We start from the raw sequence: 13,748 nt of genomic DNA, 5'->3' as shown, positions 1-13,748 counted from the left end.
CCGTCCATCACGAGGAAAGAGAGTAACGGTGTGACGCCACGCACTATAGCTCCTCCTCAACGATATCCATCCAATTCTCCCACAACAAATTGTTATTGTGCACATATTGTAGCAATGTTCACAATCCTAGTCAGCTTCGGCTGGTCTCGTCCATCCAGAACTCCTGATTTCCTCAAAAACAAATAAATTGCACCCCCTTGCCCTTGACAACAACCGAGAATCGTACCAACTAGCCACGCAGGGTAGACGGGTCGACCACGTACGTGCTGCAGGTTAATATATCGTGCAGCTTTTAGTTTTTCGTTGGAGCAAACAACCTTCCTAGAAGAAATCGATTGACCAACAACAGCCCCGCAAAGGCCCATTCAGGACTATCACCACCACTCATCCATTTCATTCCCCTTGTCCTTCCTATCTGCCCGTTGCTTCTGTGTATGCTGACTGGCCCGGGACGACAGAAACCCGGGGGTGGGGGGGGGGGGGGGGGGGGCACCTTTCGTACGGCGCGCCGCCGATGCCGCCCCCCTTTCCACGTTCGACTGGAACCTCGTACGCACCCATTGTCCAATCATACCTCTGATGCAGCCGAGACGTCAGCGAGCGGTAGAGATAAGGGAACGAAATACTGATGCCCATATGCGGTGAAGAGACGGAGTAGCATGGGAAAGAGCAAGAAACCTCGTAGTGACAAATGGACCACGAACATCGGAAAGTAATGAAGAAAAGGGCAACCGAAGACCGCTTCGGGCTCTGAATAATGATAGACAATAGATACTCACGAGCTTGAGGGGATACGAGTGGGACACGATCGCCTGCTTTCGAACACCCGGTGGCCTCGTTGTCGTGGCGAACCGTGTCTCGTCTGGCCTATATTCTACTTTCTCCAAATGCCGTACGTACGGCATGACGCTGACTATCCTAGCAAGCGTCGTGTCGTGTTGTTCTCTCTGCTGTATCTCCATCGTTGATAGTGGTACTGTGTACTGAATCATCGTGCCAGGTATATGCTTCTCCTGCTTTGCTTTGCTGAATTGTGTTCTGTTATGCGTGTCATCGTGCTAGGGAAGGGTAAGCATGCCATAGCGTTCTGCACACATCGCTTCTCTTCCCATCCAAGGTCACTTTGATTCACCCAGCTAACGTAAGCGAGGCGTGAGGAGGACAAGCAAAGTAAAATCGGGACCTTGGACAGGACAAGAGGAAAAAGGACCAATATAGTGGAGGCAGCGGCCGCCCTAACAACACGACACGCAGGCCGCCGTATCTGTCCTCACGGCGCCTATTCGTCCGTCGTTATCATCCCTCATCGTCGGAATGCGCCCTGGAGGGTCCACCATGCTGGCGGTTTGTTCGTCGAGAAGGCGGAAAGAACGCTTTGCTGCCTCTTTGCCGCGATCTTGAGGTTAGCAAACCTTGCCTCGGGCAGCCGCTTGCCTGCCTTGATACTTTCCAGAACCCTGGTCGAAAAGGAGAGGACAGCGTTAGCGTAAGCACAGTATCCGTCAAGCTGTGCATCATACACCGCAGGTCCAGCCAACGGAGAGGGGGGTGGGTGAATGAACGTTTGGCCTGGGAAGAGTCTTTACGGGGTCCCAAGAAGGACGAACATGGAAGGGAAGAGGTGGTAGCACAGTATACGCATATCCCATGCCCAGCTAGTCGCCGGGGAAGAGGATGGACTTACCATTCGACACCGACATACTTGATGCCACAACCGCCGACTCTGCGGATCTCTTTCTCCAATTTCCCGCCGGCGAGTCCACCACCGGCGCCGGTATTTCGGCCAGTCGGTTTGCCTAGGATGACGTGAGTGACCTGGCGGCGGCCGAGATGAATGGACATACGAGCGCCGTTCTCGGCGAGGATTTGCTTCAATTTATGATCAGAGATCAGGGGATGGGTGCTACCATTGACGTAGATGTTCAACCCATCAAAGATTTTTCTGATATTGCTTGAGCCTCCTCCCTCCTCCTCTTTCCTCTGCCCGTGTTGCGTGGGACCCGATTCCCAAGTTTCCTCCTCTTCAACCGGTTGACTCCCATTCTGTGACGCTCCCTTTTCTGGTAAACGAGCCCGTGACTGCGAAGTTGTCTGTGACATGGTCGCCATGGTTCCAGGATTACGTAGCATATCGGCAACGCTGTTCAGTGCGCGAGCTCGTACCTCCTTCGGGGTCAAGACGCCACGCTTTTCGTCGAAGTCTTCGGCGCCAGCTCCAACAGAGTCCGAAATTCGGTCGCCACCGGAAGAGCTGGCGCGGAACTGACTTTGCAGTTTCCTGGCACGAGACTCACGCCACCCGGATGGCACCCGAGTTTCGGCTCGTTGATGGCCGGCCGCTACCGAATTCCACGGGTCGAACGCGCGGCCAGCATGGATTGGCTCTGCCGGTGGCGGCTGTTTAGGATGTATAGGAGGAGCCATGGCACAGCCTGTTTGCTTCGTGGTTGTTGGCTGTATCTGTATGGCGTCTTCCGGGCTGTCACAACATCGGTCGATTATGAGAGCGATCCAGCAGGTGGTTGTGGCGTTGTCGGGATGCGCAAATCGTATGTGTTAGTCGAGTGATAGATAGCCACTGGAGAGTCCAAAACAGAGTGGAATTGCGCGGGAGGTTGGTTGGACATTGCAGCATATGGTGAATGGATAGCGAGCAGTTGGCCAACACGTCGACCCGGAACACGACTTTCCAAAGGGGTCCCGTTCCACTGGGGCGTCTCCATCTTCAAAGCGCTCGCGAAGTCATGTGAGTTCCACCGTTGTTGCCCTCCCTTTAGGAGTGTGCTTCCCTTTGTCTCAGCGGCCGCTTTGTTTCTTGTGTCTGTTAACGCGAAGCCCTTGAAGCTTTTGGTTTTGCGGTGGTGCACTAACAGAGACTTTGACTTCGACATGCCTGCCGCTTGACATATCCAGCATCCATCATGCCGGCCGAGTACCTCAAGTCGAAACCTGGGAAGGTGTGACAACAAACACTGTCTTGTACCCTGGAACTCAACTGAACTTGGAGCATCACACACTCTCGAGACATCGGATACATCCAAACATTTACCTGCCGTTAGACTTTCTTTCTTTGGTCCTTTTAGGCAGAGTTGTTGGTCAGCTTTGGAAACAACGGCACCAACAACCCGCGCTTGTTTTTGCCAGCCACCCACGCCGACACATCTCTTAACATCCCACTTGTCAAGTCGACAAGGTGCTGTTTGCTATTGAGAGACTGTTTTCGAGCCGCGCAACTGCGCCGACGCCGTGGACTCAGGTCGGCTGGCCGGGAAAGGCGCACAAACAAAGCAGGGACTGGTACCGAATCACATCAGCCTGACAAGGGTGACACAAAACTAAGAGAACAGCGGCATTCAACGATACCCAGCCCCGACAGGAGTGGCTCAAGAGGGGGGTGCTTGAAAAAAAAAAAAAAAAAAAAAAAAAGGAATTAAAAACAATAAATTAATTAGGTGCCGCTAGATTGCGAGAAAGAAGCAGCGGCGTTGGCGTAGCTCTTCCCTTGCTGGACAGCTCTCGCGTTTAGGGGAAACAGTACGGTAATATTTTCATGATAACTTCCGTGATGTCGACTCTCCCTTCCCCTTTCGTCTTCTCGGCTTCGGCTAGCAAGAACCCTTTTCTCGACATCCTATCCCGAGACACGGTTGATCCACGATAAAACACAGCAAAAGAAAAGAAAGGAAAAGGAAAGAAGGCCTGGGCGCCATTACAAGGAAGTTGGAAGTGCTAATTGTTGATTGCTTCGTTGCTTGTTCTTGCTACTTGTGAATATCTCCGGACAGGTACTGTAGCCTGGGTTATGTCCGTCATTGTCCCCAGCCTCCTCACACAAATCAACCGCCGCCGTCATCACAACATCCACATTTTCCGTCCTTAATCACCTTGCTTCTGGTGTATAATTAGACTCTAGCAGCATTGTGAAAGCTGCCCCTCGGTGAACCATGTACCCATCACACACAACCCTAGCTCGCCTAGCCAAGCGAAAGTGATACATGTGTAGTGAGAAGAGGCTCAAGAGTTGACGAGTGGTTAAGCTTCCGAATCTCATCGCCCACCACTGCACTGTAGATCACCGAACGGGCCGCCTTGCGCCCTGCGAGTCTCAATTGCTCATGTACAATACCTATGCGTAATGCAAGTACTGCAGTAGCTATGGCACGATTGCACATACACTACATACGCATCAACGGCTATGTAAGGCATGACCGGTAGGTTAGCAGCTATGTAGGTGGTGTGGATGCCATCTATGTGGTCTACACACACTATTTCATGCATAACGTATGTGTCTGTCTACATACCGTAGTGTATAATCAGTGGGGGCCATGTGCCAGAGAAGACGGCGACACCACGACAACAACGGTAATGAAAAGACTCGCCTGTTGAGACTGTTGTCCGTTGTTATTTTGTTTCATACAACTGCCGAAAGCTGCCGAAAGCAACTGAGGAACAGGACAAGCAATCTCTTTTGTTCACTTTTGGTAGTTCTCTTGCGACCAGGACCCCGTTGCCAATTTGAGGCAAAGCCAACGATCCGAAGGACAGCATTTACCAGTTCCTTGTCTTTGGCGTCTTGCCCTTTCCTTTCCGTCCATCGGGGGCTTTTCCTCGTCCTTTATCGCTTCAGAACGCAGAACTATTGGAGTTTTTGCAGGGATCGGACTACTGCGTAGAAACTATCAAGTGGTGTAAGAAATGGGGGGCGTCGGTTGCTAGCAATTGCTGAGTGCAACTGGCGCCTCCCATTTCTTTCACCACCTGACTATGTAGAAACTACAACAGAACTGATTTGCTTGTCAGTTTGGGGCTTCGGCCGTGGGTTACACTTAAACAGGGGAGATATCCAGTTCTCATTGGCCTTTTTAAAAGAGTTTTCGTTCAAAGCGACGGACAATGAGCAGGGCGTAATGCGCCACAGAAACCTCTTATTATGCCTTTGTCCGTCACTTCCAACACCCCAAAAATCAACTCAAAAAAATATAAGAGGATAGTCCCATACGGCACCCATCCGCTCAAAATCTGTATACTTTCCCACTTTCAGTGGCTCGCGAGTTGGACTAGGCGTTTTCGTTCTAAACTAACAAACATACTAGGGATTATATACTCCACATCACTTAGGTAAATCAGACAAACCTTTTTGCTTCTCCTCTTACGACAGAATGAACTGAGGATAACCTGCGGAGAAAGAAGAGACCGGGGAGGGGGTTCCGTGTTACACATGCTTACCAGTCAAGCTTTCCAAGCGGGCACTAGAAAGGTAAGCAATGCGTATTTGGCAGATTTAAATCAAGTGAATTGTTCGAAACTCTGGTCAAATGCCTGGTATATACTGTACTGTGGTCCAAGAGATCCCGAGTCGTAAACTAACTCCATAAATACCACATAGTAAAGTGTCGACAGACTTCCCCGTCCAGGAAGGATCGCCCCGCCGAGCCAACTGAACAAGCCAGGATAGAGGAAAGTCAACCATGCAAACTTAACAAAGGAAAAGAATAATAAAAGGGACTGGAGTTTCTATAAGCAGCACAATCGTAGCAATTGCATAGAAAAACATATCATAGGTAAACATAAAACACAGAAATCGGGCGAAAACACGCGTGAAAGACACGAGTCAAGTCGGAAGCGCCTACCCATCACCCCCGCTCACTCCACTATTATGTACATAGTCCACCTTCCACACTAAACAAGCTTCCTCTTCCACCACACATGAAACAAAAACCAAGAGACCACCAGAGCGACTACCTAAGCAAACCCTTGCAAATTCAAACCAGTTTGCAGAGTTGCCAGACCCCAGCCCTTCCCCCCCCAAGGGGTTCGTGCGCGGCGGCCGCTGTCGGTTCGGTTCTTTTGCCGATTACACTAGTGATCCAGCCTTCGGCTTTCCCCTCCCTCACCAAAAAAAAAATCCGAGAACCCCCCTTGCCTCCCCATCCCTAACCCCGGCCACCGATGACCGGGACTTAGGGCCGGCGGAGATAGGAAGGGCGGAGGTCGGGAGGTGGGGGACCTGGGAAGGTGCGAGCGGCGCGCCGGAGGTTTCCATGGGGTTTGGAGATTGGGGGAAGAGAGAGAGGGAGGGAGAGAGGGGCGGGAATGTGGGAAGGGAAAGGAAAGAAAAATTCTCAAAAGGAGAACGAAGTAAAGGATGAATATACATGGAGTGAAAAAGAGAGAGACGACAAGTGCCATCAATTGTTACCCTCATTGCAGTGCCCTTCAGAGATAGGGACAATGGAGGAAAACAAAAAGGGTTGGGGGGTTGCGAAACCGAGCACCTTCCTCCCGAAGGAGTAGCAGGGACTCATAATAATACCTACGTAGGTAGTGACAGTAGGCCAAGCCGTTGACGTGCTCTTGCTTGCATCCCGTTGCAATGGCTGGATAGAGATGGCTGGGGCTAAAGAGACAGAAGGGAAAGTAACGAGACAAACGAGACACCCACACACATCGCCTGTGGTGGTGGTGGCATTTGAAGCCTTGAACCTTGCCGTCGCCGCGCCGCCAGGACGCCATCGACCGTCAGCCATAGAAATATCGACATCAAACAAGCAACCATCATCGCCATAGAACTTCCTTGTTTTTGGCTCTGGTTCTTTACATAGTTCTGAAAACTGATGACTTGCTAACCGCCCGTCCTTGCCGTCTCGCTTGACGGGCTGGTTGACGACAAGTGAAGTCTGACTTACACATGAACAGAAAAAGCCTGGTTAGAGGGAGCTCGGTTGTGTTAGGTGGATATCTGTGGCCATGCTTACCCATCTGTCCATCTTGCCTATCGCTTTGATCGAGACGATGTGCGGTGTCGATACCAGATCCGATAGAAATAATTAACCTCTCGATCTTCCAGCCTGTAAACTAGCGTAGTATCTAGGGTACACTGCGATTAAATTGGAACATATATATACGCCGCACACGTACGCAATGTGCATGTATAGGAGCCCCGAGCTTGGCAAACACACCTTGTGTATAGCAGACTCCATACACACTTTTTGGAAGCCAAACTCATCTTTGATAGAGTGTATCTCACCAGGACAAGCAAAACGAAACGATAACAAAAACGATAATGGGCATGCATAGACCGCGACACCGCAGCCACTGCCGCACTTGCAAGCAATAGAGAGGCAGCCATAGCAATCATACCAGGGAACAATATTGATGATTGTTGACCAAAGAGGGGGGAAACAGGCAGTGAGTGACGAAGCAGATTCCCTGAAAAAACTCCTACGGCGTGCCGCAATGGTAGTGGAAATAGCGAAGGGACATTGAACCGTCGGGCCATTGATTTTATACCGCTCACCTTCTTTCTCATAAGCGTATGCCCAGCAGCACTGTAGAGCCATGCACCATCACACCATCTGATATATACGGCGCCGGGGGAGGAGGGGTTGGGTTGAGAGGAACCTTCACTCTGTCGGTGAAACGATTCGCCAACTCAAAGTTCGATATACCTACAGAGCGGCCGCAGCATCAACGGGAGGGGGAGAGTCTGGGTATCAGGGCATGTATCATGAAACCTTCCATCACAAGCATTTCCGTGAGCCAGGCCCGCCAGTCAACTTTAACGACTCTGCTTGCTCTCGTCTGGTGGGCGTATCAATAGAGCTATACTCGCGTGTCAAATATGTTAATACCGTCGGCCCGGTCTCATTTGTCGCTACAGTTCTCGGAAGTATTGCCTCTGCCAACACAGGAAACTGATGCCGCACTCGTGCCGCATATTTTCCACCGAGGGTCGATGGACGAACAACAACCCTCCTGTACCTTACAGTACACAACATGCTCTCCAGGAGACCATTTTCGTCTTTTGTCCCTTCCTGGACCCCGGTGCTGCGCAGTGAACAGTTTGTTCAGCAAACCCAGGACAGGCAAAACGAGACCACTCAGGAGCCGGGGCCTCTGTGTGCCACTCAAAAACAGGGGTGTGAATGTCACCAAAGGGAAAGCAGATAGGGGAAGAAGGCGAGGAAGGGTATCGGGAATGGTTGCTTTTGTCCAACACGACGAGGATGGGGTTCGGGATAGGGATAGAAAATCTCGTGTTCCACAACACCTCCAGGGAATCGACCATTTGCCCATCTTTCGAGCGAGAGTTGTCAGGCGCATTGGTGTGTATAGAGGCGCATCATAACTCGGTAGCCCCAACACTAAGGGTACTTTCTGTTGCGCTGATCTTGACGCGGGAACTATTGTAAAAGCATCGGCAGTGATGAGGTCAAAGAAGAGGCTCGAGAGGCAAGTAGCTGGGGAAGCAACACAGGGACACATGTATGTAATGCGAAGCATACTCGCGTCGAATGCATAGAGATGTTGGTTGACCAACAGGGCAACAAGGGTCGGAGGTGCAGTGCACTGCGTCGTGCATCCCCGCACCATTATCGGGAGGCAATCCCCTGCCGTTCAAGGGCAGGCGTCGAGTGGTTGCTTGGATGGCAAAACATACGGAATGAGGACCACGGGCGGTTTCCCTCGTTAGATTCGAGCCCCCTCCCTCTCTCCTCATGGATAGGTCAACGTTTTGGCGTTGCATTTTAGCCCTTTGGTATCTCGCTCAGCGCCAGACCAGGATTGCCACCAGTTCCAAGATGCTTGCGATTTGCTCGTTCCTAGTTGCCCTAGCTTCACGGTCTTGACTATACAGATTAGTGTAATCTCGAAGCCCCATGTCGTGCTATGACCGCGTAGACGAGAAGCGGATCCTTTGTCGTGTAATCGCGGAAGATGGCAACGATCTCGTAGATTGCTGCAGGTCGGGCATGCAAGGTGAGGGTGCGCAAGAGCACGCAGCAGAGAAACCGGTAGCCGGGGGAGAGGGAACAACCGCGTGGAAGCAACTGAATGGGGTTGCCCTGAGATTTCTGGCCTTGACTGACCATGCAGTTCCATCATACCCGCATCCAGCCAAAGTAGAAGCAGGTGGACGCCGTGCATGGAAGGTGATCCGCCTGCCACGGGGTTCTGCTTGGTCGAGTAGCTTTCTGTTTCTACACTACCACCACCTAGTTTCACTGCTTTCTTTCCCTATATGTCGACTTAGCTTCATGTGTCCTGTTCGTGGAACACATGTCCATGTTTTCTATTGTCTTGTTGAATGGCTGTATTAGGACGTGATCCGATATGGGCTCGGGGGCGCCAGCTCACACCGGGCCCAGTTAGCTCTCCTAGTAGACACGACCTATTGAGTTCGTCTGCTTACCGTAGAGCAGCCAGCAAATTGTGATAGATTTCTTCCCGGAATAGATGCTTGTTGGCGAGTGCTTCCTGAACTCGTCTCGTCCCTCCACGTTTCCCCTGCAACGGACAACTGGCCCAGGGCATTCCCTCCGGCTACCGGTCCTGATTGTAGGTACGGCTTCTCGACCTTCTGGCGGGACCGAAGGAGTGAGGCTTGCGAGAGACTAACTGGCTTGTTGACTGGGTGATTGACGGTCTCGACTGACTGACAGGGAGTGGCAGGCAAAATCAACACCATGGGAAACCATGGGGAGGGGGGTGTGTACATGCTTCGCTGCAACATGTATGTAGGCTAATGTAGGACAGCGCATCGGGAGAGACAGATAGATCTTCCATACATGATGGGGACTGGAGAAGCTACTGACGCAGTATCCCGCCGCCGCCCGCGCTGGCATACGCAGGTGTGTGGAAGAGAACCCTCTCACGCATGGCCACGACACTGCCCTGGTGGGGATGGCCCCATTCGAGAATGAGGGGGTTACCTCTTGGCGCGAGGAGAAAAAGAGGCTGGACGACTGGAAGGGCGAGAAAAGAATTTTTTAGAAAAAAAAGGTCAAAAAAAAGTCAAAAAAAAATTGTTGTTGATTCTTGCGTGATCAAAACCAACCGTCCACCGTGCTCCACAAAGATCCAAGTCAATCCCAACCACCGACGGCCATCATTGTACCGTGCGTGCATTCGAGGGGTTCAAAATGCTACACTTCTTCTCGTGGCGGATAACCGAGAACATTTGGATTTGATGGTAACAGACAGAGCTGGCTGGACCTGACAGTCTGGCTATTATTAGCGCATAGCTCCGTATGTAGTACGTGGAAGGGCAATGGATAGCTTCATCCGTTCGTCTGTAAGAAACTTCCCATGGCTAGAATTGGCAATGGGGTCGAGACCACGGTGGGTAGGAGGAAGACTTCTGATGATGGGTAGCCTCAAGCGTGGAACTGAAGTGTCAACCTCACAAGGCACACTCATCGTCTGGTCAATACATGCACCACAGTGGGCGCGCCATCAAGATGGAAGTGTTGCAATGGAAATAAACGCAGCGACACAGCAATAGGACGGTATCAATCATGCTGGACAGGGCAGTACGACCATAGTCCAAAGCAGTTGAAGTTGTCGCCGGCAGATGGGGAAAATGGGATGGCAGAAGAAAGAATAAATTGAACGAAACAAGCACCAAATGGAGGCACAATCCAATGCGCGTTGTCGATTTCCACATTTCAGTTCTTGCATCGATGTTCCTCCACTTCCCGTCCGGTTCCTTCCCTTCACTTCAAAGCTGAGGCTGGGCCCCACTTCCCTTTCGTCCCTTCCCATCTGGCGGTTATCAAGCCCCCCACATCCTGATCTCGCATTGGGGTAACGACCACTGCGGGCTGGATCGTGACTTCTGGTTGATGGTGAGAGGTCGAATAAAAACAGCAATCACGAACAGGGCAGGTGGGCATGGAAGGTAAGGTACTGAACTCTCTAGGATAGATCTTACGCTCGGATTACCGTAATGTGTGGTATTTGTAAGTCGAGGGTGGGAAACTAAGGGAGCCGACCGGGGAGGGGGTCTGCGCTTCGACTGGGCTGCAGCCTTGGTTGAACTAGCGGTGAAGAGAAGATCAAACTAACCTCATTCTGGAAGCTCACAGTGCAGCGAACGAGCTCGGTCGATGTACCCGGCTGAGGTGGTTGATCGCATATGATGCCTCGTTGTAGTGTAGTGTATCATGAAAATGTCGTGGCTTTACCTAATGCTGATTTCTCTGTTATTAGCACAGAACACATCCCTCATCCATTGACAGAGGATAGCAGGGCCAGGCAGGTTTATCCAATCTATTTGCTTGGCTAAAATCGCCAGATTTCAAAGTTCGAGAACGAGTTGACAGGAGGGATACAAACACACGCACACAACGAAACCTCTTATTCTAGCCCAGAACCACTATAGTCACCAGAATTACCTAGACTTCCCTCCTCGTCACCTTCTATAATTGATGGTTGGTACGGCATTTCATTTCATGTCTTCCCCCATGTTTAAAAACCGTGTAAATAGGTTCCGAGCAACATACCGGACAGACCAGGGGTGATGAGTATAAGCATGACAGGTAAATCCAATACTACGGATCTCGAAGTCTTCGGTGCAGAAGCGCTCTAGAGGTATGTATAGACCGACTCGAGCATATGTAGGTACGGGGTAGGTAGTACAGCTCAATGCTGGCTTTACTGTAAGCGCGCTTCTTGTGACAGATGCCTCAGAAAGTTTTTTGGTCCTCCACGGGCATCGGTATAGGTGCCTGCCAACTGGTGTTTTCTGTCGATGGCGTGGCTACCTCCACTATGCAGTACAGTTGTATCTATCTGTTCCGTTTGTACCCAAATCCATAGATGTCTGGTAAACCGAACGCTATCTTGCCAACGGGTTTAGATATGAACCGATGGCAATATCAAACATCTCACCACAGAGCCGGGACGTGAACAGAACCGAAATTCTTCCTTGGTGAACTCTAGCAATGAATGACCAAAGAAGTGTTCCTGAATTATCCACTCGTTATCTCGTCAACGTATCGTGCGAATTAGCTTCTTGCAAGTGTTCAGGCACATCATTGACTTGCAGGAGCGGGTGGTGGTACATTCACCTCTATGGGATGATGCCAAAATCAAGAGACTTCAAATCTTCACTGTGCGTGAGAACTACGCTAAAATCCTCTGGTATAGCCATGATGACTTGTCAATCACTCACCTCCGGCATATTTTGGGCTGGCCCTAGGTAGCCCTGTCGAGCTTTCGACACAGGAAGGTACCCAGCGTGTGAACTTGTGTGTCTCGCGGCTTCGCACCTGTGTTCTCCCCCTCTCCACCGTTACAGTTGCTTGCTGCATTCCCGGCCCATGTAAGGCGGAAAACGGTCCGCGCATGCAGCTTGTCCCTGGCGAATAGGATGGGATGGAAGGGGTGTAAGCACGTCGCGGTGCCTTATGATTTGCATAACGCCGGGCAGAGTTCGTGCAGTCTCTCTTGTCCCAACCCAAGGGTTTAAGGATTTTAGTCGCGACGACATCCTTCAAAAAGCAGAACACCTCCTCAATGACAACGACAAGCATTTAGGCAGGGCAACGACAGTAAATTCAACACCAACAACAATGACAGTTTGTCCACACCGCAAGAATGAGATGGCAAGAATTGCTACAAAGATAGACCGGCGAGACCGGGCCAGGCCCCTAGGTTCCAGCCCAGCAACCACAACTCTTCGCGCTATCCCCCCCCCCCCCCCCATCGCCGTTGCCAGCGCACAATTCATTGGACCGCGCTCTGATACGATGAGAGGGAGCATGCTGATCTCGAGGTCAGCTCGTCCCCCTCGCCAATATCGAATGGGAGACAGCTGGCCACCTCGACAGGGCGCGTGGTGGTGTAGTTGTGGGCTTGAACGACGTGGTGGGCCATGATTGGATTGATTGCATGGTGGCTTTCCATTTCGTAACCACACCCGGCCAGAAGCTGGCGCGGGAAGATAAAGCCAAACCCGAACGGCAGGTCAAGCTGCATTCGCTGACACCATGTCTTACCATTGAGATCCCGGCCTGGACTGGCCGACCTCTAACAACATCCTTCTCCGGTCGGGGGTCGGTATTTTGAAGGCAATCAGTCGGCAATCCCAGAGACTAACAACAAAAGGCTTTACAAACCTGCACAAGCGATTTCTACTGGCACCCACCAAGTATCTAGCGAGACTCAAGAGAATAATCAACAGATCTCGAAGGAGGAACGAGCTCCGACGATGGAGGATTGGAGTTCGTACTGCGCTGTACAGCGGAGTGAATGTCCTTTGAGATTCGGTATCGATATCTGTCATATTTCGCATGCAACGGCTCAATATATATGGGTCGGAGAGGACATGCTATGTGTGATCAGCGGATAGACCTATTATCGAATATCGCTAAAAGCTTTATCGGATCGGACTAAGCGACCTAGCACTTCTAGTTTCAATGCCTTTCCATTCTTCCAAAGCTGAGCCAAGGGTTCTGGTTGTTCTCTGACTGTCTGCCTGGCGGCATCTCAACGACGATACCTCTGTGCAGCTGTCAGAATGTTGAAGGGCCCCATCAGGTTTAATTTCCGTAAATGTATTTACCTCGTCGAGCCCGTGACGCTGCTACGAAGGCGTCGGGGCCCTGAGCCCTACCGGGACGCAGGGAGAGCCCACGGGCGGGCCTCCTGGAACGTGAAGCTTGTAATCGGCTTCGATGAATGGGACCTCCCGAAGCTTTCTATTTCCGTTCAAGATCCCGGACCCTCTGCGGATGAACTCGGCGAGCACCTTGAGGAAACTATGTGGGTGCTGCGAGTCTCATGAAGCACCAAGGTAGAGTTCCCAGGTGGAATCAAGAGATACACTGTGTACAAGGTGAAACCATCTCCGCTCCATCTTCTCTGACTCTGTGTACTGTGTAAGGCTGATGCGCTGTGCTGCCCAACCCTCGCCCGGACAGGCCTACCCACGTCAACGGCGGCGTGAGGTACAGGTAGATAAA

General features: G+C 51.4%; 3 protein-coding genes across 4 annotated transcripts; all 3 read right to left on the bottom strand.

Annotated features, from left to right (window-relative positions):
• Positions 1–83: 83 nt before the first annotated feature.
• Positions 84–3,390, bottom strand: NCU10417. 2 transcript variants are annotated; one of them, XM_011396482.1, is made up of 4 exons: positions 2,872–3,390; positions 1,685–2,814; positions 780–1,457; positions 84–576 (listed from the first exon to the last, which is right to left on the bottom strand). In XM_011396482.1, exons 2-3 carry the CDS (start codon positions 2,422–2,424, stop codon positions 1,304–1,306), a joined length of 894 nt encoding a protein of 297 aa, XP_011394784.1. In that variant the 5' UTR covers positions 2,425–2,814; positions 2,872–3,390; the 3' UTR covers positions 84–576; positions 780–1,303. The 2 variants fall into 2 exon arrangements, with proteins under 2 accessions (XP_011394784.1, XP_011394783.1); XM_011396481.1 differs by lacking the exon at positions 84–576 and having other exon boundaries at positions 626–1,457; positions 1,685–3,028.
• A 2,449-nt stretch (positions 3,391–5,839) lies between these two features.
• Positions 5,840–6,767, bottom strand: NCU01416 (hypothetical protein; the record flags this gene model as incomplete). The annotated part of the gene is made up of 3 exons (XM_955746.2): positions 5,840–6,313; positions 6,443–6,656; positions 6,756–6,767. 3 exons carry the CDS (start codon positions 6,765–6,767, stop codon positions 6,189–6,191), a joined length of 351 nt encoding a protein of 116 aa, XP_960839.1. The 3' UTR covers positions 5,840–6,188.
• A 4,082-nt stretch (positions 6,768–10,849) lies between these two features.
• NCU01415 (hypothetical protein) lies at positions 10,850–12,317 on the bottom strand (the record flags this gene model as incomplete). The annotated part of the gene is made up of 3 exons (XM_955745.1): positions 10,850–10,925; positions 11,286–11,367; positions 11,957–12,317. The coding sequence occupies 3 exons, from the start codon at positions 12,315–12,317 to the stop codon at positions 10,850–10,852; spliced, it is 519 nt and encodes a 172-aa protein (XP_960838.1).
• Positions 12,318–13,748: the final 1,431 nt, after the last annotated feature.

This window comes from Neurospora crassa, linkage group V, assembly GCF_000182925.2.
Source record: "Neurospora crassa OR74A linkage group V, whole genome shotgun sequence".
NCBI classification, from domain to species: domain Eukaryota; kingdom Fungi; phylum Ascomycota; class Sordariomycetes; order Sordariales; family Sordariaceae; genus Neurospora; species Neurospora crassa.
This window is presented reverse-complemented; position numbering and strand designations above follow the sequence as displayed.